The sequence below is a fragment of the Choloepus didactylus genome, chromosome 3 (genome assembly GCF_015220235.1).
Source record: "Choloepus didactylus isolate mChoDid1 chromosome 3, mChoDid1.pri, whole genome shotgun sequence".
Lineage (NCBI taxonomy): Eukaryota > Metazoa > Chordata > Mammalia > Pilosa > Megalonychidae > Choloepus > Choloepus didactylus.
Genome location: NC_051309.1, coordinates 222,168,066 through 222,192,858, shown reverse-complemented (window position 1 = coordinate 222,192,858; position 24,793 = coordinate 222,168,066). Strand labels below are relative to the sequence as shown.

Below are 24,793 nucleotides of genomic sequence, written 5' to 3'. Positions count from 1 at the left end.
CCTGGGGCATCAACCATCCAATTTAACCTTTCATCCTCCCCTACTACCTAATCCTTGAAAAATGCAAGTCCAAAATCACATCATCAATATTAATTGTCTTTAAGTTGCTCTAATAATTTGCAAAGACAAAGGGGGAATAGAGAGAGATCAAAAAGCCAAATACCCAGAGGAATAGATTTTATAAACAATTTAAAACCTGGTATGCTTTTTACCATGAAGGCTTTTTAAAATAGTCACCTCTATAGTCTCAGGCCTTGAATTATGAGGAAAATGTATATGGATATTAAAACTGCTTCCTTCTGAGCCTACTGATTCTTTTAGGGGATAAAAAAGATAAAATAATAGAAAATTATTCTTGCCTAGTTATTTGGCTCCAAAGAGAATGGAGAAATAATAATGCCCATGTCCCAGGATAATGAATTTGGGTAATGTAGCCATGACAGCAATCCCTTGGCAAACACGTGGTGACATTTCAGCTTTTGAAATGTCAATATAGCCTCTAAAACCGCAGACCTAGGGAGGACCTTTAGAGATCACTTGATCTTTCATATGGAAAGAGTGACATTTAAGCCATCCCAAACAGCACAGAATGTTCCCAATTTCTGAACGCCAGTAGAGAAGAAAACGTTACCCATGCTAATCCCTGGATTTATTTATTTTCTATCTGCAGATAGTGATTTCTCCCCCATTTCAACTTGTAGCCAGCATTATCTTAAGTGAATTCTTTTAAAATGCTCTATTCTGCAAGCTAATTTCCTCTTCTTTGGTCCCTGTGGAGCTAGGGAATGGCTGACCATTACGCAACTCTTATAAAGGTAAAGTTGTTAAAATTCCTCACCTGCCTTTTCTGGGGTGAACTCCTGAGTTTATTTTTCAACTAATTTTCTTTTTCTTTTTGCCTTTTACATTTTGTTTTCTTTCTAGTCTCTTCAAATCCTTTTTAAACTGGATTATGGTCTCTTTTCTGCTTACAGATACACATTTTCTCTAGAGATAGACATTTTCTACACTGCTGCAGTGCAGTGTTGCCTTTTCTTCATCTATGCATTATCCTATATGTAATCTTATTCTGTTTTATCACATGTGATGGTTAGGTTCATGTGTCAACTTGGCCAGGTGATAGTACCCAGCTGTCGGTGAAGCAAGCAACGGCCTAACCATTGCAGTGAGGACATTTGTGGCTCGTTAATAAATCAACAGGCTGGTTTATTAAATCATCAGTCAATTGGCTGCAGCTGTGACTGATGACTCACCAAAGGGCATGTCTTCCACAATGAGAGAATGCAGTTGGCTGGATTTAATCCAATCAAACAGCTGAAGACTTTTAAGAGAGACAGATAGAGGACCTTCACTTCTTTGGCTGACCAGCGAATTGTTTCCTGAAGAGTTCACTGAAGTTGCCAGTTTGTTTCCTGAGGAGTGCATTGAACATCTTCATTGGAGTTGTCAGTTTGCTGACTGCCCTACGGAATTTGGACTTGTGCATACCCACAGTTGTGTGAGTCACTTTTATAAATCTTATATTCATAGATATCTCTCATTGATTCTGTTTTCCTAGAGAACCCTAACTTATACATCACATTTGATTGACTTTCCACTTAGTGGTACCCACTTAATAGTTCTGTGTTTTCTAGTCCATTTTTCCAGTTGACTGAAAAGGAGTTATTTTTGAACACTTACACATGCTAGGTTAGGCATGGTGCTAAACCTTTACATGCATTATTTCATTTCATCCACAGAACACATTTTATAGATGGAAAAACCAAGGCTTAGAATAGTTAAAGAACACATTCAAGATCATACACCTAGGAAGTTGTAGAGCGGGGATTTGAACCTCAGCAGTCTAACTCCAGTAACTACACTTTTGATTTACCTACTCAATTGTAAATTTATATTATTTGCATAGCAGTTTCTCAAACGAATAAAGTCTGGGTGCATCATAAAATAAGCTGAGAAAGGACTGGGCTAGAGCAGTCAGATTTAGCAAACGAAAATACAGAACGCCCAGTTGAATTTGAATTTCAGACAAAAAATGAAAAATTTTTAGTATATGTGAGACTCAAATATTACATAGGGCATACTTATACTTCAATAATTATTTGTTGTTTATCTGAAATTCAAATTTAACTGAGCAACCTCTATTTTATCTGGCAGAGGCTGGGCAGCTTTCCAGAGTACAGTTTGGAATTCCCACTGAATTGTTATCAAAATGAGTTTTGGGCTAATTGAAAACATCTCTGCCCTTTCAAGTAGAATTGCAGCAGTGTATGCATTCTTTAATATGATAAATCTCCATAACACTCACCGAGAATTATGCCATGTTCATTGTTTCTATGTTGACAATGGGGATGGATTTTCATCTGAATATCTTTTTAGGGAGATCCTGTACTTAACTCTCTAGGCAGGGATTTTTTTTTTTTTTTTTTTTAAGTATCACCTACCCTAATATTAGCTATAGCTAAATTTAGCTTTTGTAAAAAAGTAAATACAAAGACATTTTATTTAGTAAGACTGAAAACAAAACTAAGACATAAATTCACATGAGACCTTTAGAGTTGTCCAAAACAATTCTTCCAGCTTTCAACCCAAGGTAACTAATCCAGCAGTATCATTTATAGCCTCATTAATATATAAGAATCATTTCCCAGTTACAAAGGGAGTCACTAGGCCCTTGGTGTTCTTTGAAAGTAGACTTAATCTGGCTGCTCGAACACAAATAAAAAGGAATGGAAACACAAACACAAAATGATTGGCTATTTCCTCTTTTTCAAGGAGACAACAGAGAGCAGTGGCTAGAACCTCCGATTGGGTAGAACACAGCTTAACCTCTAGCCAAGATCCATTTTATCTTAGATCAATCTTAAATGGATAAATCAAGTCAATAAATACCATCTTACTTTCACTATTTGCTCTCTATAAATGGTAAAGTTACTAATATTGAAAGATACACAGACCCACAGAAATTACAACAGACCATTTATAAAACATCTACTTTTTTTTGACCAACATATTGCTAAGATTTTTTCAGTAATTTTTTTCCTCATCTTAATATCACAGGATCCCTCTGAATCTATTTTATTTAATGTAAAAATTTTTAACAAACTCTGGCTTCCTTGTAAACATTCTTTCCTTAGATTAAAAAAGTGGTTAAAAACAGTATTGGATATGAGTCACTTCTGCAAAATTTAATGAGTAAGAAACATTCAGCCAGGGTGACCTTTCCTTGGAAAATCCTACAAAAACTGAATTTTATAAACAGTTACTTATTTTGATAGAAGTTCCACTTATAAATAGCAGCCATGACTTTAATGCCTACAAAACTGCAGGCTGTCACATTTACATGTTTAGAACTCAAATGCTTAAAGATTGGAGTTTCTAGTGTTAAAAAACCAAAGTCATAACACACAGATGGGTTAGATGCCCAATGTTAAGGAGACAGCCGACTCCCATGATTTTACTATCCAGGCAGGTATAGACAACTACTGGATGTGAGATAATGGGTACTACAGCATTTCTATTTTGGGTTTAAAGAGGAAGCAACACTAACCTCAAGAAGGGCAGCTGCAGCAGGACTTGAGGCTCTTGAGATTGTTTTGTAATCAGTGTATCTAGTGCAAGGGGCAAGCTATCATGGGATGTTAGTACTAGAGAAGCTTTAGGACCTGAACACCTGAGCAACACATGCTATTCAGGGAGGCTGAGAAGTCCCTGTTCCTGATTCTAGTGTAGTGAAGTGGGGTTTTCCGAGGCCCAGGCAGCAACAGCTCAGAGCAGAGAGTGCAGACAAATATGTAAAACGGGTTTGCTAAGTCATGTCACGTTGGTCCTAACAAATGATCAAGGAAGGCCATTGAAAGGGGAGGAAGATGAGTGATCTTAACAATGGACACCCTATGCTGGTCTTGGGAGACTGTCCGCCTTCTGCAAGTACTCTCGAGCACATGGAAATCTGCCCCTCCCAGAACATTTTGCTGCTTGCGCTAAGTTTGACTAGTACCAGTGGTTTGAGGATACTAAGTCCAGGAATTAGAAGAGAAAAGGGCAACACATGAAGTAAGGGGAGTTAACATGCTATACCTTCCTAGGTAGGCTGCGTGCTCCCAAACTCCTGGTGCTACTTAGGAGCAAGCTGGCCTGAGCTCTGGCTTGAGAAGAAGCCAGTCTATGAACCAGAAGTCTGGGAATGGGACCAAAAACGAGGTGGGAATCTGTACCAGAAAGTATCATTCATAGTATTCACCCTAGGGAAGAGGGGTATGGTGGGAGTTTGCGGTGTGTGTGTGTGTGTGTGTGCAGGAAAGCAAACCAATAATAAGGCCAATTTCTAAGCCAGAGCTGGTCCTGGATAGAACCAATATGCTTGCAAATTAATCCTCCAATTCCCAAGCCTGTATACATATCCCATGGGCTATAAGCTGGATCCCTCTTTCCCCCCGATCCTGATTTCAGGATATTAGAAAAATCTTTCTTTCATGTTTGCTCTCCCCAGCCTAGAATCTCCCAGGGTGGCTCACACTTCCTCACATACTAATAAAAGATAAAACATTTAAAACTGATTTCAATGCAGCCATACCAGGCATGAACTCTGACTTGTTTCCCCATAGCTGTCTCTGGAAGTTTAACATCAGTCTGACCCGTGTGGCTGCCTGAAGCCCAGGGTTTAAAAACACATGCTACGATTACATGCTACTATGCTATCATTATGCCAGACAAATCAAACCATCAGCACAAGCCATAGGCACAGTTGAGGAAATCTCTTGGATGATACGGTGGTAGAGCTCTTCCTTGTAGACTCTCCACAACGATAAAAACATACTTGATCTCAAGGTACATATACAATCTGCCAAGCAGGTACTGCAGTGGCAAGTAGATGTAACGATCCCACTTCAGTGGCTATTAAGACACTTGGGTTGTTTGTCCCTGTCTTCCTGATGCTGAGTGGAACCAGCAAACAGATTATTTGAGAGGAAAAAACTCAAATCACAGAATAGGTGAAATGTTTCAAAAAAGACTTGTGTGGTGGTGACCAAACACTGACTCTGGAAATCTAGTCAGAAACCACCACATTCTTTAAGCCTGAGGGTCAGGAGGGTAGTGTATAGAAAACCTTGCAAAACCTAGCACCAGTTCTTTCTCATGAGGGCTCGAGAAGGCATACCTCTAAAATAACTCATCTATGTACTGACAAAAATACCAGGGAAGTCAAACATTCTCTGCAGCTCTTTCTCCACAGCTCTACTGGCAGATTTACAAGCACATATTTTGCTCAGTTGCTAAGCCTTACCCACAGCCATCTCCCACCCTGGAGGCAAGGATGAGAAAATTGGACCACATTTTCCCAAATAAGGGAAATCAAATCACCCTACATTTTTCCCTGCTCCTTAATGATTACTTCAACAAGCCAGAATTGGTGCCTGGAGGTTTAAGGTCAAACCCATGGTTTGCAATCTTATCAGAAGTCATATAACCTCCTTGCCTGAATAAAATCCCAAATCATCAATCTCCTGCCGCCCACCCCTTCCCAGGAAGGGGTGTAGATTTAAGTCTATTTCTCTTTTTCTACCACAGTACCTTGGAGAGTCAAAGAAGGTAGTGTGGGAGGGAGGGGCATTCTGGTTCATCATGGAAAAATAAAGATCTCTTTAAGTGTCACCTGAAGTTGTATAGAAAACATTTTCAGTTCCCTTCAGTGGCTGCTTCCAAGGGCTCTTCTTCTAAGCCAAAGCTCAGCTTGTCTGCTAGGCCCTCAAACTGTTTGCCCAGACTGCCTGCAGAGTCCACGAACATGTTAGGGATGTCTTTGCCAAAGTAAATCTTGCTGTTGGAAGCAATTGCCTTGAATTTCATCAGCTGCAGATACTCAGGGGTCAGTTTCAGCTGTTAAAAAAAAAAAAAAAGGCAGAGAACTGAGTGAAGCACCCCTTCAATCTTCACATGGAGAGGGTCTCTGCCAAAGAAATATGGCCCCTCTACTTTTCCTGGTCTCTTTGTTATCAGTAACAGGGTAGTCATTTCTCTAAGAAAATAATCACAGATCTTCAAGGCAAGAGTTGCAGGAGTTTTAGAATTTCCATGTTTAGCACAAAAATTAAACTTTCCATCAAGGCACTGCTAAGAAAAAGGGATGTATCTGAGCCACACAGCACAGCAGTCGTCAGTTCTGGCCTTGAGGGGTTTTGGATGGTGTGGTCATCTAACACTGAGAACTCTCAAGCAATATAATTTCAAACCCAAATACACCTTCTTTACCTTGTTTGCTTCGGCTATCTTCATAGCAGTGTAGCACTCAGCATCAGCCTTTGCCTTCTCCCGGGCCAGAAACGCGGCATCTGGAGGAGAAAGAATGAAGTGATGGATGAAGTGCAAAACAGTGTGGTTTGCAGAAAGTGCAGAGGCTATCAGAAGACCTGTGTTTTGGCCTTTGTAACTTTTCCCCTGCCTTTATGACCTCTGCGTTTTGGTTTCTTCATTATGAAACTGGGAAACAAGTATTTTTATTTTTCTATTTTATGAGCTATTGTAAGGATCATTCAAGAGAAAAAAGTGCTTTGATGATCATGATGATGGAGTGAGGAGCTCCAGAGCTCTGTCCTCCCACAGAAACTCTCAACCAGCAAGAACTGGCAGACACATCTTTCTCAAAGCTCCAGAAGACAGCTAAAGGATTTCAGTAACAAGGTGAGTACCAAAAAAAGAAAAAAGCAACTTTAAACAGCAGGATCTCATGGCACTCTTGCTGGCAGACCCCACCAGTGCCCCTCAACAGTTTTGTGCACAGCTAGCCTGTGCTCCCAGTGCAAGTCCCTGGTTCTGGTTCCTAAAGGAGCAGAGTAACCCTCATGCATATACTGGGAAAATGTGTTTCAGGGCCGGTCTGTCTAGTGGCAGCCTGAAGGACTGAACCAGGACACTCGTTGCAGGCTGACTGTCTCACAACTTGCCCTGCATGGAGAAGGCAGATCACAGAGCTCTCCTCCAGAACCCCATAGGAAAACAGTCAAATTACAGCTGCCTGGGATGAATCATGGAAGCTGGCTGTAGGACATACAGCACATGCCAGGGACTGTGAGGAAATGCTGTTTCCGAGGGAAAAGGGACATTTGGATCCATGTAAATAGGGGAACTCCCAGGGCTCTGTGTGCATGCCTAGGGCAAGCTGGACATGCAGAAAGGACCGGTGAAGCCACTATGCTTTTGTCTTGAGTTATTCTGTAAACCTATTGCATGGCTAAGCTCTGAGGGAGAGCATGTGCTCAGGCCAGTCTGCGGAAACTGAGAAAGATCTTTTCTTTTTTTCCTTCTTCTTCATCATTAGCTTCTGGCATTCAAGGAAATCTGTCAAAAAGCTAGCTAGATAGGAGCTTAAGGAACAGATGCCTCAGAGTCCAAATTCCAGTGATAATGTTAAAATATCAAAATATTCAGGTAGCAACAAAAGATAACAAAATATACAAAGAAACAGGAAGTGATGGCCCAGGCAAAGGATAAGATTAAATGAGGAAGACTGGACCTGGGACATGCCAGAGAAAGACTTTAAAAAATGTCCTAAATATGCTCAAAGAGCTAAAGGAAATCAAGGAAATGACTGATGAATACAAAAAGAATATCAATAAAGAGACAGAAACTATGAAGAGGAACCAAATAGAGCTGTAGACCACAGAAATAAAAAATCCCTTGGACGGGTCAACAGTGGATTGGAGCTGACAGAAGAATCAATGAATTTGAAAATAATACAATTGAAATCATTCAGTCTGGGGAGAAGAAAGAAAACAATAATATGCATCATGGGAGTCCTAGAAGGAGAAGAAAGAGAGAAAAGGGTAGGGAAAATATTCAAATAATGGCTGAAAACTTCCCAAATTTAATGAAAGACATGAATATACACATCCAAGATGCTCCACAAACTCCAAATAGGATAAATCCAAATAGACCTACACTTAGACATGAGATAAGCAAACTGTCTAATGCTAACTACAAGGAGGGAATTCTGAAAACTGCAAGAGAGAAAAGTAACGTGTCATGTACAAGGAAGGGAGCATCAATAAAATTAAGTGCTGATTTCTTACTGGAAACCACGGAGACAAGAAGGCAGTGGGATGACATTTAAAGTGCTGAAAGAAAAAACTGCCAATTGAGAAAACGGAGTGGTTAAGACATTCCTAAATAAGCAAAAGTTGAGGGGGGTTTGTCATTGTTAGACGTGGACCTACAGGAAATGCTCAAGGGAGTTCTGCAGGTTGAAAGGAAAACACACTAGACAACTGATCGAAGTTGCATGAAGAAATAAAGACCTTCAGTAAATGTTAATGACACAGGTAAATATTAAATGCCAGTACTATTGTATATTTGGTTTGTAACCCAACTTTTTACTTCCTACAGGATTTAAAAATCAAATGCACAAAATATAACGATAAACTAATGGTTCTGGCGTCAAAATGTATAAAAATGTAATCTGTGAAAGAACTACATAAAGGTGGGGGGACAGAGAGGTATAGGAACATAGTGTGCATATGCTATTGAAGTTAATTTGATATCAAACCAGAGATTGTTACAGATTTAGGATGTTAATTTTAAGCCCCATGGTAACTATGAAGGAAATATTGGAGAATATGCAAACCCACAGAGAGAGAAGGTAGAATACATGTTACCAGGCGTGGGGGCCTGGGGGATGGGAAGTTAATGCCTAATGGGTATAGGGTTTCTGGTGGAGAGATGGGAAAATTCTAGTAATGGATGGTGGTGACGGTACTGCAATATCGTGAATGTGATTAATCCCACTGAATAGTATACTTGGGAGTGGCTGAGCTGGGCAAGTTGATGCTGTAAATATGTTTCCACAATTAAAAAAAAAAAGAATGAACAACTCAAAAGATAATGACAATTAAATGCAATACATGATCCTACACAGGATCTAATAATATAGGAGAAAAGGCTCAAAGGGACATTGTTGGGACATATGAAAAACTGGAATATAGACTGTAAACTTTATATCAATGTAAAATTTTTTGAACTTTATAAATGTACTTAAAATGGTTGCTTAAGTGAATATCCTTATTCTTAGGAAATGTACAAGGAAGTATTAAGTGTTCAAGGAGCATGATGTACACAACCTACACTTAAGTGTAGGGTAACATTTAAATATTCAGAAAATAGACTGCTAAATAGACGGATGGATGGATGGATAATATGGCAAATGCGGAAAATGTTAAAATTGGTGGATCTGGGTATCTGGAGGGATGGAGGTTATACTGGAGTTCTCTATAGGGGTTTGATTATTTTTGCAATCATTTCAAAATAAAAGTTTAAAGAAAAAAAAGTTCTTTGAAAGCATCTCCCCATGATGGGAACTAGTTAGGAACAAGATTGTTGCTATGCCTCAAAACACACACTTTAACAGCGTTATAAACACACAAACAAAACTAAGTACTGCTACTCCTGTTTCCACATGCTGACTTCTTTTGTAGCTGTATGTCTGGGAAGCAAAGGGGTGGCACTCTGCCTTAACTTCCAGTTCTTTATAAGAAATAAAATGTGTTTTTCTGCTGAAAGTCTCCTACTGTGGAGCTGCTGATCTGTAAAACCCCAATCGGCTTCTCAATGGGCCCCTGTGAGGCCTGGCAGGCCCCATACAGGGTATAACTGGACAGAGTACTGCATGACCTGAAGCTGGATGTCGAAGTCTCACTGTGCCCTGGAGTTTTCTTGACATAAGGCACTACCTGAAAAGTAGGGAGTGGGAAGATGAGGACTTTGGGGCAGGGGACCCAAGGTGAAGGCCAGCAAAGAAAACACTTCTCTCCAGCTCCAGTGTAGTTGGTGCTGACCAGGTGTCTTCTTCAAACCAGGCTTAATATCTACACAGACTTTAAGAGCAGACTGAGATGCCAGAAATATGGTGTTTACTGACTTCTGAGGAAGGGATAGGTAAGGCACAAAAGAGTGAGCTGCTGGTTTGGCCCAGGTCCTTGTGAACTCCCAATGCTCTGGGGACCTTGCTAGGCTGTGAACTCCAAGACAGGAGAAGTTACCTGATTTTCTTTTTGCATATGCCTAATAAAATGCCTAGTACATAATGGCACTCAATTAACAGTTGCTGAATGAATGAATGAATGCTCTCTGATGTGGAAAACTGTCTTCAGAACTCAAGTCTAAGCAGAGAAAAGGTGATGTTCCAAAGAAGTCAGGACATCCTAGAACAGAGATTAAAGAGCAAGGGAAATGGGGACTGAGGACGACTTGGGCACTGACTTCACTTCTGCTCACCTTCAATTTCCGATATCTTCTTCTCAGTCTCCTTCTCCATTACCTTCTGCCCATAGGTGATTTCTGCAACCTGAGCCACTTTTTCTGCCTCTGTATTAAGGGAGTTGAGAAAAGCTTTAGAGTATTGAAGTTTTCAAAGTATGACTAAATTTCACTTTCACCCTGATCTGCAATGCCCTGATGCACAAGACAGCAGGTAAGCTCAGGGGAAGAGCCACTGCCCCCAGAGGGCAGCCAGGGCAGGAACATGGGGACAGAAATGGAATGTTCCCATGAGCACAATACCACACCATCACGGCAAGGCAGCGGCTGAGGAGACCTGGCCCAAGGGAGGAGAGACCACCAGTCTTTGAAGAAGGCAAGGAACATGCCCCAACCTCCCTCCTACATCAGAAGGCTCGGTACTTCTCCCAAAGGAATATTTTAAGGAATAAAGTACTCTCTAATAAGTTTCCATCTACTACTTTATGGCTGAAAGGCAGTATAGTGCAGTGATTAAGAACACAGGTTCTGGAACCAGATTCCCTGGATTTGACCCCCAGTTCCACTGGTTCTTTGCCATTTGACCTTGGGCAAGTTTATTTCACCTCTCTGTGCTTCACTTCCTTCCAGTATAAGATTAGGTTACTGGCAGTACCTACCGGATATGGTGGTTGTGAGGACTGAGTTACTTCTTACATTAAGTGCTTAGAAAAGTACATGGCTCACAGTAAGTGCTCAATAAGTGTTAGCCATTATTATTAGGAAGAGAGACGTGGAAACTCAAAATTCATTACACTCCTAGCCACCCTCTGAGAAATTCAACTTTGATTCTTGGAGTATGGACGCCACTCCTGCGTTGTAGAGAAAGGTTCTGGGGGACTGTGTGATCTAAGTGTGGCTGGCTCACGATCCCCAGCCCTTCTGTCTTGGGAGGCGGATTACAGAACCAGCTCGGACCAATGAGGGCCTTCTTCCGCTCGGTCTCAGCTTCCTTCTCCACCACTTTCTGTTTCTGGGCTGCGATAAGCAGTTTCGTCTTCTCACTTTCCCTGAAAGGGAAAAAAACATGCAGCTGTGAGGCCGCTATGTAAAAGCTCCAGAGGCACCTCACTGACCCTGGAGAAGTCAAACTCATTTGCTAAGGAGAGATAAACTACCATTTCTTACTCTCTCCTGGAAGGCTTTTCAGTGTCCCATATGATAGCTGATCTGTTGCAGACATTAACAAGGCTCTCTTTCTCCCCCAGAATAATCCATTGGTGGGGAATAAAACATAATTTACCTTAGTAAAATATACCTGCCTGTCCAAGTAACCCTCTTTCCCTCCCATCTCCTCCTTTGGCATGAGCCATTAAACCCAAACAAGGCTCCCTGGCCCTTTTTAAAGCGTCACTGCTTCGAAGGGCTTCTCTTGAGGTTCTCAAGTACGGTTAAGGAGCCCAGATGATTATTCTGACACACCTGCCCCACTCTGCAGTGCAATAAGCCGTAACAAATATGCTAGAAAGGGAATAAAGGCCTGGCACAGCTTTGGTTAAGGTTGGGATGGGATGATACGGGAGGCATGAGAGCTGAAGCAGAGGGTACACTTACATCAACTCGTAGTTCCTGCGTATCGCCTCAGGTATATTGGGCTTCGTCACCCGCACGGCCTGGAAAAGGATAAAATAACAACTGATGGGCAGATGAGGGTGGAGAGACCTAAAGTAGCTCCCACTGGGCCTTTATCTTCCTGGACAAAAGAACACCTATTTGAAGAGGGGTGCAAGCTCATCAGGAGCTCTCCCAGGGTGGAGTGCTTACTTGGATGACAAGCCCAGGGGCCATGGAAGTCAGGTCCTGTTGCAAGGCCAGTTTGAGATTTTCATCAATCTGATCTGGAATCAAGAAAAACAATGATTAGTGGGTGGTTACTCTTTCAAAACAGGGTGGAGGGAAGTATGGGGGTAGAGTACCAGCTAAAACACTAGCTCAAGAATGTACACTATAGGTTAAAGTTCTTCCCAAGGTAGCGTGCTTATCAAAATCCAGAAACCGAAACAGCCATTGCAAGACTTTTGGAGCAGCATGTCCAAGCAGTCTCCTCTACATAAGGCAGATCTAAGTGTATCCTACTCCTGTGGCCTCCAGATAAAATCACCTTCGTTGTTAAAAACAGCAACCTTGTCCCACAGGAGAACCTAGCTTAAAAAAGTACAAACAACAATTTTGAAATATTTCCTTTCCAGTGTAAGGGAGCAGCCTTTCCCAAGATGATAGTGGTGAAAAAGCAGGAAAGTTCACAGTTTTCATGGAAGAAAGAAGGTGAAATAGCTATGTTAAGTATTTTGAAAAGAGGTGAGCACATTAAAACTCGTAATTTTAGAAGTTTCTAAAAGAAAAACAGTCTCTGAAGTCAAGGAGAGCCCCAAGAAACACTGTTTCCACTAGGAACTCCATCAAACAACCCAAGGGGGAAATTAAAATTTACAGCTCTGGAACAGGCCTAACTCTTCTGATGTACTATATCCTCTGTCTGGAATTCACATGTGAGCTGTTTCTGAGATAAGTGCAATCACTGGTTCCCTCTTCTTTCTCTATCTGTGGTCCTGGAACACAGCACCAAAGCTTTCTCTGGTCTGGGCCTTCTCAGGGTTTATAGGCCTCATCCCTGTCCCCTGCCCATGAGATTCTCAGTGAGATTCTGGAAAGGCATTGAGAAAAAGACTCAATGAAATCAGGACTTTTAAGTTGATTTCCTTCCCTTCTGTCAGCTGCCATTTACTTTAACTGGTCATTCTTGGTCACCTCTGCCCAAATGAGAACCTCTCAGGAAAGCATATCTAACTCCTTCCTCCTACAGATGCCCAAACTGAGGCATGCAGAGACCACAGGATGGGCTAAGTCCATAAAGCTGTCTAGCAGCAGAAATAATGAAATAATAAACCTACTTAATTACTCTGTTGTTAGGATTTTTTTAGGCTTCTTTCAAAACAATTAAAATTTTTTTTATTGTGGTAACATATATATACAACATAAAATTTCCCATTTTAACCACTTTCAGTATACAATTCAGTGGCATTAATTATATTCACATCGTTGTGCTACCATCACCACTATCCATTACCAAGACTTTTCTATCACCCCCAACAGAAACTCTGTACTGATTAAGCATTAACTCTATTTTTCCTGACCCTGCCCCTGGTAACCTAATCTACTTTCTGCCTCTATGAATTTGCATAAGATTGTTAGGGAATTAAATACCTTCTTCAACTGTCCTAACAGTAAGCAAAGGATTTTAATGTTTTTACATATTGAATTTGCTCTCATAAGCCTCACAGCACTGAGAGGGAAATGCCCATAAAGTCAGCATCTTCCGTTTGATATTGTTGTAATAATTTGACAGCCAGGGATAAACATTATATTTCGTAGTTTATATCTTAAACAGGCTACCACCTAAACTTTAAGTGAAATAACACAGCCAGTTATAACCAAGTCAAGGGGGAACCCTGTGGTTCTGGACTAGTAACTTATTGGGAAAATCTGGAAGAAAAATTTTGCAAGGTAGCTGTGCTGGTTTGACTCTATTATGTCCCCCCACAAAAGCCATGCTCTTTAATGCGATCTTTTGGGGGCAGACTTAGTCTTGATTAGGGTGGAAGCTTTTGATTTGAGTGTTTCCATGGAGATGACTCACCCAATTGCGGGTTAGACCTTTGCTTGGAGATGCAGACTGAAGGATGTTTGGAGATGCTAAGCTAAGAGATGAAGTCCTGAGTTTGCCCGGGAGAAGTTAAGAGAGGACCTAGAGACGCTTAGAGAGAAATACCCAGGGAGAAGGAAGCAAGGATGCACAGGAGCTGAGAGACAGGAGCAAAAAGACAGAAGCCCAGAGACATTTTAGAGAAGGACATTCTGAAACACAACCTGGAAGCAAAGGACCAGCAGACGCCAGCCATGTGCCTTCCCAGCTGACAGAGGTGTTTGGGGTGCCGCTGGCCATTCTTCAGTGAAAGGATCCTCTTGTTGATGCCTTAGTTTGGATACTTTTATAGCCTTAGGACTGTAAATTTGTAACCAAATAAATCCCCTTTCTAAAAGCCAATTCGTTTTTGGTATTTTGCATAATGGCAGCTCTAGCAACCTGGAACGGTGGCTTCATACTACTGGTAAGAACTTGTTTATGTTACGGTCCTGTCAATAAATGCTGATTAAGTTATGTCACTAGGAAACACTAACAGGCTCTTCAGTCAGCTTTTGCACAGATATGAGATAATGTTTTTATAGGACAGGTAAAGAAAATACATCAGAATAAGAAGTGAGGCAACTTATCCAGAGTCAGGTTTAAAGTCAGGCCTATAGCTTCAGTGGCAGAGAGATTCCAAAAGGAGCCGAGAGGTCACTCTGGTGGGCACTCTTATGCACACTTTAGACAACCCTTTTTAGGTTCTAAAGAATTGGGGTAGCTGGTGGTGGATACCTGAAACTATCAAACTACAACCCAGAACCCATGAATCTCGAAGACAGTTGTATAAAAATGTAGCTTATGAGGGGTGACAATGGGATTGGGAAAGCCATAAGGACCAAACACCACTTTGTCTAGTTTATGGATGGATGTGTAGAAAAGTAGGGGAGGGAAACAGACAGACAAAGGTACCCAGTGTTCTTTTTTACTTCAATTGCTCTTTTTCACTCTAATTATTATTCTTGTTATTTTTGTGTGTATGCTAATGAAGGTGTCAGGGATTGATTTAGGTGATGAATGTACAACTATGTAATGGTACTGTAAACAATCGAAAGTACAATTTGTTTTGTATGACTGCGTGGTATGTGAATATATCTCAATAAAATGATGATTTAAAAAAAAAAAAAAAAAAAAAAAAAATAAAGTCAGGCCTATGAGAGTCTTGAGAGGAAGGAACTGTAGGAGAAACTTCAGAATTCTAAGGGTAAAAAAACATGAGCTTCTTTATGGACCCAAATAGATTCTAAGCAACATTCAGCTTGCCAACAAGACTAAAATTTAAAAAGAAACACTGTTTCAAAGCAAATAAATTTTCCCAGCTCCTATGTATAAGAAGCTATACTTCACTAAGCTACCAAGTTTATCTTTAAGACAGTAAGAATTTTTCTTGTGCAAAGCAATTTAATATTTTAATTTTCTCTTCATGGACATTTGAAATCCTTAGTCTTTTATTTGCTTTAAACATTTTGAAACATTGCCCAGATAATTGCACAAGTCCTAAAACAAAGGTTAGAGTAAAAATTAGTGATATTTTACAAAATTCTATCAGTTTGAGGAAAAAGAATCAATAGCAAATTTACTGAAGTTTTCTTAAAAGCACACTGAATTCAAAGACTGGAAAAGAATACAAACCCTATAAAATGATTTTGGATTCATTTCCTACTGCAGAAAAGTTAAAAGTGGCTTTAGTGGCTGAGAAATTTCAAATGGAGTTGAAAGGTCAATCTGGTGGACATTCTTATGCAATATATAGATAACATCTTTCGGGTTTTAACGTACTGGAATAGCTAGAAGTAAATGCCTGAGGCTGTCAAGCTCCAACCCAGTGGCCTTGACTCTTGAAGATTATTGTTTGGCATGCGGATTGCAGGGGGTGGCGGTTTGGTGGTGAAGGGCTTGTGGATTGTGCTTTCTGTATCCAGTGTATGGATGGATGAGTAGAGGGGTGGGATGGGGGAGATGATTTGGGTGTTTTTTACTTTTGTTTTTTGTTCTTATTCTGTTTCTTTCTGATGTAGGGCAAATGTTTGGGGGTGGATTGGGGTGATGAATGCACGGCTGTGTGATGGTGCTGTGGGTGGTTGGTTGTGCATCATGGATAGTTGTATGGTGTGTGAATGTGTCTCAATAAAACTGATTTAAAAAAAATGATTCTGATGATTTCTCAAACCTTAAACAGTGCAAAAAGCTGTTTGCTTAGTTAAGATCATTGGCATTGTCAATGATTCCTTCTTCTGACTACTATCTATTAAAAATGCTCTCACTCAGGTCCTTTTTATGAGGATTCAGGGGAAAATCATTGTTCAACCCAAGTATCAAGAATAGTTGTACTATCAGTTGAAAAATTAAGTTACTGTTAGTATTGGCTACTAGAAAACTTCTAGCAGCAAGTTTAAACAGAGCACCTTACCAAAGAAGAGCTGTAATAGTTACTGAGCTGTGTCCTTCCATTGCCATTAAAGTGTTTACTTTGCCAGGTAAAAAGGAGAGAAGGGGTCTACTTAAGCACAGGAGCCTTTAGGTTTTAAGTGATTTCCCACTCACCTCTACAGAACAACAGGTACAGGGTAAAAAACTCAACCACAAAGGCTCTAGGGACTCCACGTGCTGAGGGTCCTTGCCCTGGTTCTAGAATGAAATGTGAACCACACCATGCTCCCATCACCCATCCCTGGGTGCCCTTCATTCAGGGTGATGTGGTGGAAGGAATACTCAAGTGAGAGCCAGGAAAAAGAGGCTCTAGCTTCAGCTTGGCTGTCAATTAGCTCTGTGACTCAGGAAAACCACTTTCTCCCTTTGGCCTTCAGTTATCTTAAAGTGAGGATGTTGGGCTGGATAATCTCTAAGGTTCTTCTAGAACTGATCTTAATTATAGAATGATGTTTTAGGAACAGACAGTGGGGACCCCATTTCCATTCCAGAAGTGAGTGGTCTATTCCGCCATCATGGCTGTGCCCAAAGCTCAACCATTCTAATGTATCTTCCCCATGTCGTTGACATTTTCCTGGAATTCCCTTTGTGTTCCTGCGCACTGCATTCTTCTTGTCCATAAACATCCAACCTGCAATACTCCTCCAACTGTGCAGCTCAGATTTAGGTGGTGGGGCGAAGGAGGGCTGCTAAAGCACAGCAAGGTCAGAAAAGACTTACCAAATAGTTCAATGTAGACCTCTTGAAGTGTGTGTACACTGCAGAACTGGTTCAGTTCATGGTGGATCTTGTTGAAAATGAGGGCCTTATCATAGTCGGCAGTATAGTTTTTCACTATGTCATACACTGGGAGGGAAGGAGAGATTTCAAAAAGGCAAGACTTAAAACTTGCTCAGACATAGGAGTTCCTCCTTCCTGAGGTGCTGTGACAGACAAGGGGGTGGCATGCTGGGGAAAGCACAATGGTGGTCAGGGTAACTGGAAAAACGTACCTGCATTTGGGACCAGGAAGTTCACCACTTCAATTCTATCAAAGTAGATCATCACACCACCACTATTGGGGAGGGAGAATGAACAAAAGTCACTGATAAGTTATGGAATATATATACTGCAAGTCACATAAGACTTGTGACTTGGCAGAAAAGGAGAAGAGTTCACATGAGGTTAGAAGGCATCTCGAATCTCCAAGACAAGATCTTCAGAGCTCATAGGAAAACACAACCTCCCGAGAAATCGCACCTCCTGAAAAAACCTCCATGAAGAAAAAAGTGAGAATTTTGGGGTGCCAGTAAGAAAAGGAGTACACATCTTTCGAATTGGCAATGCCTTTTTTTTTTTTTTAGGTTTTATAATTTTATTCTTCATCACACTGCCAATAAATTCTGTTCATATTTTAAATATGAAAACTCCACCGTAAGCAACACTTTAAGAATGCTAGACTGGAAGTACATACAGAGCTAGAGTTCATTTGCAAGTATTTATACAAGTGTAAAAAGAGACTACAACTTATACATACTTTACTTGATTGAAACCTTTCTTATTGTACATAAAATGTTTTATGTAGTTGATGTCCGTTTTGTTCACACTGATTTCAGTAAACTGTATTTTGTTTTTTCTGCTCAAGGTCTGCTATTGCTGTTAGTTTGTTTTCTTTCAGATCAAGAAAAGTGCTTTCATATAAAATCTTATTTTTAATTCCGTCTCTGGCAATTCTTTCTTTGATTCTTAACTTTCATAATTATACCTACAATGGAACCAGCATCCTAAAGTCACCAAAATAAATCCTCCTATTCCAATATCACATGAACTTCTAATTCTACTAGTGAATAAAAAATGTCCAAGGCCAGCCACAACAGATCCTAATGAACCATAAAATATCAGATCCAGTGCACAGGGAATGTTTTCGACATCTAAAATCCCCAGGAGTTTAAAGGGCAATTGCCCTTGTTCTCCCATGCTCTGCACCTCCCAACTGTCTGCTCATGGAGGGCTGGAGAGGTGGTAGAGCCTTGGGCTTCTCCCCGCCATCCCCAGACACCTTCCGCATGTGTTACCTTCTGTTTCCCGGGCTCGCCAGGCTCCGGCTCAGCCACCATGGGGATGAGCCTGGCAATGCCTTTCGACTAAAGCAAACAATTACAAGGAAAAGACTGTAGAAGGCCAAGTACTTCTAAGAAGTTGAAAGGCTGCTGTGGAATTCTGTGCTCAATGTTGCTCACTTGTCTTTACCACCACTTTAGGTCAGCACCCCTTACTCCCAAATTTTCATTATAAAAATTTTTCAAACATCCAGAAAAGTTGAAAGAAAAATATATCGATCCAACCAAAAAGTGAAAGAATAGTACAACAATACTAATACCCAAATTCAACAAAATTCAACGACTGTTAACATTTTATCTGATTTATTCATCTAGCTTTTTCACTGAACATTTCAAAGTAGCAGTTATGACGCCTTACCCCTTAACACTTTAGCAAGCATCATCTAAGAATGACATCCTCCTACAGTACCACTTCCAAACCTAAGAACATAACTGATAATCCCTTTACATCATCTAAGATCCAGTTCTTTTTCAAGTTTCACCAATAGTTCCCATAACACCTTTCACAGCTGTTATTTTAAACTGGGTTCTAATCAAGGTTCACCATTGTATTTGTTTCTTAAGTCTCTTTTTCAATCCACTGGATTCTTTCTAATGCAAATTTACCACATTAAATCTAGTAATTTTAAAGGTTTTGTGCTGGTTTGAATCTGTTATGTACCCCACAAAAAGCCAAGTTCTTTAATGTAATCTTGTGGGGGCAGATCCATTATGGGTGGGATCTTTTGATTAGCTTGTTTCCATGGAGATGTGACCCACCCAAATGTGGGTGAGACCTTCTGATTTGACTATTTCCATGGAGGGGTGATCCTGCCCATCCAGGGTGGGTCTTGATTAGTTTACCGGAGTTCTTAAGAGAGCTCAGCAGCTGACAGAGTCAGAGGCTTGGAGATGCAGATAGAAAGATGTTTGGAGATATTAAGCCAAGAGATGAAGCACAGAGTTTGCCCTGGAGAAGCTAAGAGAGGACCCCCAGATGCTTATAGAGAAATGCCCTGGGAGAACAAGCAAGGATGCACAGGAGGTGAGAGAGAGAAGCTAAGAGAGACAGAAGCCCAGAGACATTTCAGAGAAAGCCATTTTGAAACCAGAACTGGGAGCAGAGGACCAGCACATGCCAGCCACATGCCTTCTCAGCTGACAGAGGTGTTACAGACGCTATTGGCCTTTTTTCATTGATGGTACCCTCTTGCTGATGCCCTAGTTTGGACACTTTTATGACCTTAGAACTGTACATTTGTATCCTAATAAATCCCCTTTATAAAAACCAATCCATTTCTGGTATTTTGCACAGTAGCAGCTTTAGCAAACTGGAACAGTTTTCTAAAATAGAAAACCAACTCTGACATACAATAAAATGACTTTGTGATCAGGCCAGTGATCTTGTGTGATGTCCAATTCTGGATTTGTCTTAGAGTTTCCTCACGGTGGTGTTTAACTTGTTACTCTGTCCCAGTTTACCCTCTTTACTTTTCAACTGGACCACTACAATTGCATTCTTTGGATTTCCTTTCCCTAAGGTCTTCCCTGGCCTAGTTAGTTAGGCTAGTTTTATTTCTAAAGCAATGCTCTATCATGTCATTTATCTGCTTGACACCTTTAGTTGGACCTTAATTCCCACAGAGTAAGTTCAAGCTTCTTATCCTGGCATTCAAGGCCCTCTTAAACCTGTTTACCTTCTACTATTTTCTCTACTGCAGTCCACCACCTAGTCAAATAGGAATATAAGCAGGCAGGGTATGGGGAATATGCTAAAGAAGGGGTGCCTTTCTTTTGTACTCTCTTATTGCAGCCAGCCAAGTACTCCTTCCTTTTACTTGTTTGTACTTAACAGCTTTATTCTGGGTACCTTACCTAGTTCCACAAGGTACATTCTTCACTTCATCTGTCTGGAGTGTGGTCTGAAAATAGAGACATGAAATACTGTAAGATGGGCAATGACCAAGTAATTTATTTTTTGAAATTCCCAAATGGCCTTGTCCTTGAATACTTATTTGGGTTGAGCTTTGTTTACCCTTGTTAAACATTTACTTATAGAGTGTGAGATGAAACCAAGCAAAGGCACCCCTGCTCCACTGTAAGGGATCCACTATACAAATGAGGTGTAGTGAAAAAGAGCCTTGATAAGGAGTCCTGAAATTAGTGTTTACTTCCACCGCTCCCATTTCCTAGTCTGTAAACAGTGGTTCCCTTACTTAACCTGTCTCAGCCTCTAATACCCCACTGATCTCATTCTCAGGATTACTTTGAGACTCAAATGAGATAATGTACCTGAAAGCTCTTTGAAAACAATAAAGCACAGTAATGGCAAAAGAAACTCAAAGAGAAAATGCTAATTAGGTATCCCAGGATATTTTTGTGGATGTGGTGGTTAGGTTCATGTGTCACCTTAGCCAGGTAACGGTGCCCAGTTGTCTGGTCAAGCAAACACTGGCCTAACATTACTGTGAGGGCATTTAGTGGACTTAAATCATTTGTAAGGTGATTGCATTCATGAGTGATCACATCTACAATTGATTAAGGGGAGTGTCTTCAGCAATGAGAGACACTTAATCCAATCAGTTGAAGGCTTTAAAAGGAGAAGTAATGACTTCAGCAGTCAGAAGAGAACTTTCATTTCTTCTTCAGCCAGCTGGTCCTCCTTGGGAATTCATCAACAACCCTCATCGGAGTTGCCAGCTTGTACCATGCCCTACAGAATTTGGATTCGTGCCTCCCCACAGTTGCGTGAGACACTTTTATAAAATCTTATAATATTTACAGGTATCTCCTGTTCATTCTGTTCCCCTAGAGAGCCCTGACTAATGTTAAACTGGGTCAGTTTAAAAGTCATTCTCTAAATCATCTTACTCCTCTTAGCTGGACATGCTCAGAATCATTTTAAAGATGGCTAGTCTACCTTAGCTGGGCTTTAAATCTGTCATAACTAATTCTACTCCTATTTAAGATGTCATTTCCCCTCACCAAGTTGAATTTCTCTCTCATCTAAAGTTCAAATATGAACCAGCAAAATACCATGTTATGCTTCCATCTATCATGGCATCCTGGGCTTTAAAACACACACAGACCCAAATTTTCCTTTTAAACATTCAGAACAGATTCTTCTCTGGCTTGGTCTTCACGTGAAGAAATTCTCAGCTGGGGCAGATCATGGCAATGACTCCATTTAGGAGTCACTTCAACAATCAAGTAAAGCTCCAAAGTAAGTGGCACATAGAGCCTCATTCTTTCTCAAATAAGTAAATAAATAAACTATCCTTAAATCATTTACTAAAAAGGCATTTTACACCTCCAATGGGTAAACGGTTCCAAATCATGCATTAGTAAGTACCCCAAATCTATGTCACCTAGCCACCCACACAAGTCAAGCTTACCTGCACAGACTTATACGATGTGATGAAAGGAAGCATGAGATGGAAACCAGGGCCGCTGGTGGAAGTCAGCAGGGCACCCCCTCTGCAGAGGAGAAGAGAGAGGCAGGCTGGCTCTTCTTGCTAAACTTAGCAAGAAGGCTCTATCAGATACCATTTGGACCAACTTTCTCATCAGCTCCATAAATGGTGAACATAAAGTGGCACGTGCCAGAACCATGTTCACAGATCCCTTTCTTCCTCTCAGCTTTACCCTAATACTCTAGGAAACCTGATGGTAAAACATAAAACTATCATTCATGCTTTTTCAAGGAGAAAAATAGGCCCAAGAACTAAGTGGAATAAAAACAGAGGACTCTCTGGTTATACTTAGGATGAGAGGAAGTCTGTTTTACTTTGTAATACCAATTGAGTTTGTGGCAATCCATCAGAGCAGTTAAATCCAGTAATACAATTATTATCTAACTGCACTAACATTGGAGTCCAGTGACATGAACAACCAAGGAATAATTTTAACTACATTTTACAAGTCATTTTAACACGTATTTTTTTTTGACAGCAGAGTTACTGTTCTAACCAAGTTGTATGAAAACAAATAAAAATTAAAAGCTTTCCTTTGGTACATGACAGCAGAGGGTGGTGAGAAATGATTAAGGGGGATGGAACCAATCAGAGTTTTAGTACTTGCAACTGGCAATCCAGTATAAGCAACATAAGGCACATTCAAGAAGGAGTTTATATATATAAAAAAACTTGGCTGTGGAGATTATTAAAAGGAAAGCAACTCAAGATTTATGAGTGCTTCTTTGCTTTACATTCGGAAGTCAAAGGTAAATTTTCTTAAGAAGAGGAATAAAGTAAACGGGGATATAATGGGCTCCTCTATTGTAAGAGCCACCATCCTGGCACTTGCCTTGATTGATATGAATCAACCTGCGGGTGCTTTCGTCTTTCCTGAAATGCTAGTTTTAAAGAGTAGTCCCAAAGGAACCAGTCTATAAAATTTCAGAGTAGGCTATTTTCTTATTTGGCCACCAAGAATTGGGACTCAGTTGGTTTTTGTGGAGGGAACCTGGTGGCATGGAGCCAAAACACCCAGAACAATGGAGGAAAATGCATTTTAGGGATGGTCTGCAAGGAGCACTTGTCTACTTTAGGTTTTGTCTCTAAATCTACACATTTCTCAATTACCATCCATTGCATCATCTAAGAATACTAAAGGAGGTTTTATATATATGTGTGGGTGTACACAACAAAAATAAAAAAATGTATAATACATATAAAATCCGAGTAAATATTTACTACCGCACCTCCCATGATCACGCATACAAAAACTCAACCAAAGACAAAATATAAAAAAAAATATATAAACACAGATATTCAGCAGAATATGCCAGTGACTAGCAAAGGGGAACATTTAACAGGAAGTTGCAAACTTCTACCTGCCTCTGCCTTACCTGTAATACACCCCAATATGTCCCTCTTCTATCTTGTGCACAGCTGAGAATAGAGATGCACAAAAGAAACTGGCAGCCACGGCCACAACTGCTCCCAACTGAGCCATCAGTGAACCTTTTTCCTAGGGAAAAAGATATAGGAAAATGTGTGTCTGATGTGCAGAAGAAAGCTATGATAGTAAGAGTATCTCACTGAGGTAAGCTCCCTGAAAGTGGCTCATTTACAGCCTGTTGTGGTAGGAGCACAAGGCTCTCTTCACCCTCGTTCTCAGGTCATCATTCACATCCTTAGCCATGGAATTATATTCCCATCTCCTTGAAGAGACAGCGGCTCTGGCTCCAGATACAGCTCTGGCCCGGGAAAGAACCAGTGCCAACTGGGCAGTGTTCAGTGAACACTCTTCCTGTGAACACGAATGTGCTGTCACTGGAGCCACCCATACTAGTACGAGGGAAGAGAGACAGCTGCAGTAGGTTGAACCAAATTACAGAGGATGTCAAACGACAGGCAGTTGTGACTTGTAATTCTGGTCCGAGTTTCCCAATCCTAATTGCCTGCCATTTCAAAGGAAACCTTTATTTACTCCTTTCAGATCCTGGAGTGACGGATTGCATGCGAGCAGTTTCACGGTAGGATTCTCTGGCCTTTCGTCCACTTTCCAGTTATTCCGTTGGCCCTAAAGGGGATATAGAGCCCTGAACAAGACTATAGCCACACTCCCTCCCATACACTTGACTAACACTTTACACCTCACGGTGCCCCAAACCCCTCGTGAGAGGAGGAAAAATAGAAAGCTCCCGAGGCCAGGAGACCCTGGGTTCCTGGGTCCACATGCGTTCAGGAACCAGGACGCCACCGAGCGGGTATCCAGAGGCTCATTTCCTGAACACTGAACGCGCGGAAAAACTGCGGTGACTGACGGTAAAGTTCACGGTCAGACGTGTCTGGAACACTCAGTCATGGCGCGGGGTTTGCCTCCCGGGTCTCACATGAGTCGTGCGTAGACAAGACTGCTAGGCGCGCACTTTACCGTGGCGGCCTCCAGCTGCTGATGTGCAATAACGACTTTTCTGCAGAGCCCCTTCCCTCCCCGGGGTCCTCCCAGCCCCACCTCGTGCCCCTCTCCCTCCCTCCTCCGAGAGAGGCTAGCGTGCCCCCCGCACCCTGGGTCGTAGCCCGGGCTCCAAGAGCCTCCGCTCGGCCCCGCCCAGGAGACGGCGGGTCGGGGACAGGGAGGAGAAACTGAAACTCCGCGGCAGGAGTGGGCGGGTTGCGGGCAAGGCCGCCGGGTCGGGGATCCCCGCAGACCGCCGAGCAGCTCGCGCCGAGAGCTGCACCCAGGCCCCAAGAGCGCACTGAGGAGGGGCCAGGGCGGCGTACCGGGCTGTCCCTCCAGACGCTCCGTACTCCTCGGAACCCCAGAGCAACCGCAGAAACCGTCACACCCCTCACCACGCGACTTCCTT

At 41.4% G+C, this 24,793-nt stretch overlaps 1 protein-coding gene across 5 annotated transcripts; it reads right to left on the bottom strand.

Annotated features, from left to right (window-relative positions):
* Nucleotides 1-2,353: 2,353 nt before the first annotated feature.
* On the bottom strand, nt 2,354-24,793 carry ERLIN2 (ER lipid raft associated 2). Of its 5 annotated transcripts, none has more exons than XM_037831363.1 (13): nt 24,708-24,790; nt 23,911-24,003; nt 23,327-23,448; nt 21,873-21,954; nt 20,353-20,399; nt 17,392-17,453; nt 17,120-17,245; nt 12,049-12,122; nt 11,839-11,897; nt 11,203-11,294; nt 10,264-10,353; nt 6,250-6,329; nt 2,354-5,877 (listed from the first exon to the last, which is right to left on the bottom strand). In XM_037831363.1, the coding sequence occupies exons 3-13, from the start codon at nt 23,431-23,433 to the stop codon at nt 5,677-5,679; spliced, it is 1,020 nt and encodes a 339-aa protein (XP_037687291.1). In that variant the 5' UTR covers nt 23,434-23,448; nt 23,911-24,003; nt 24,708-24,790; the 3' UTR covers nt 2,354-5,676. The 5 variants fall into 5 exon arrangements, with proteins under 5 accessions (XP_037687291.1, XP_037687290.1, XP_037687287.1 ...); XM_037831362.1 differs by lacking the exon at nt 24,708-24,790 and adding an exon at nt 24,491-24,697; XM_037831359.1 differs by lacking the exon at nt 23,911-24,003 and having other exon boundaries at nt 24,708-24,793.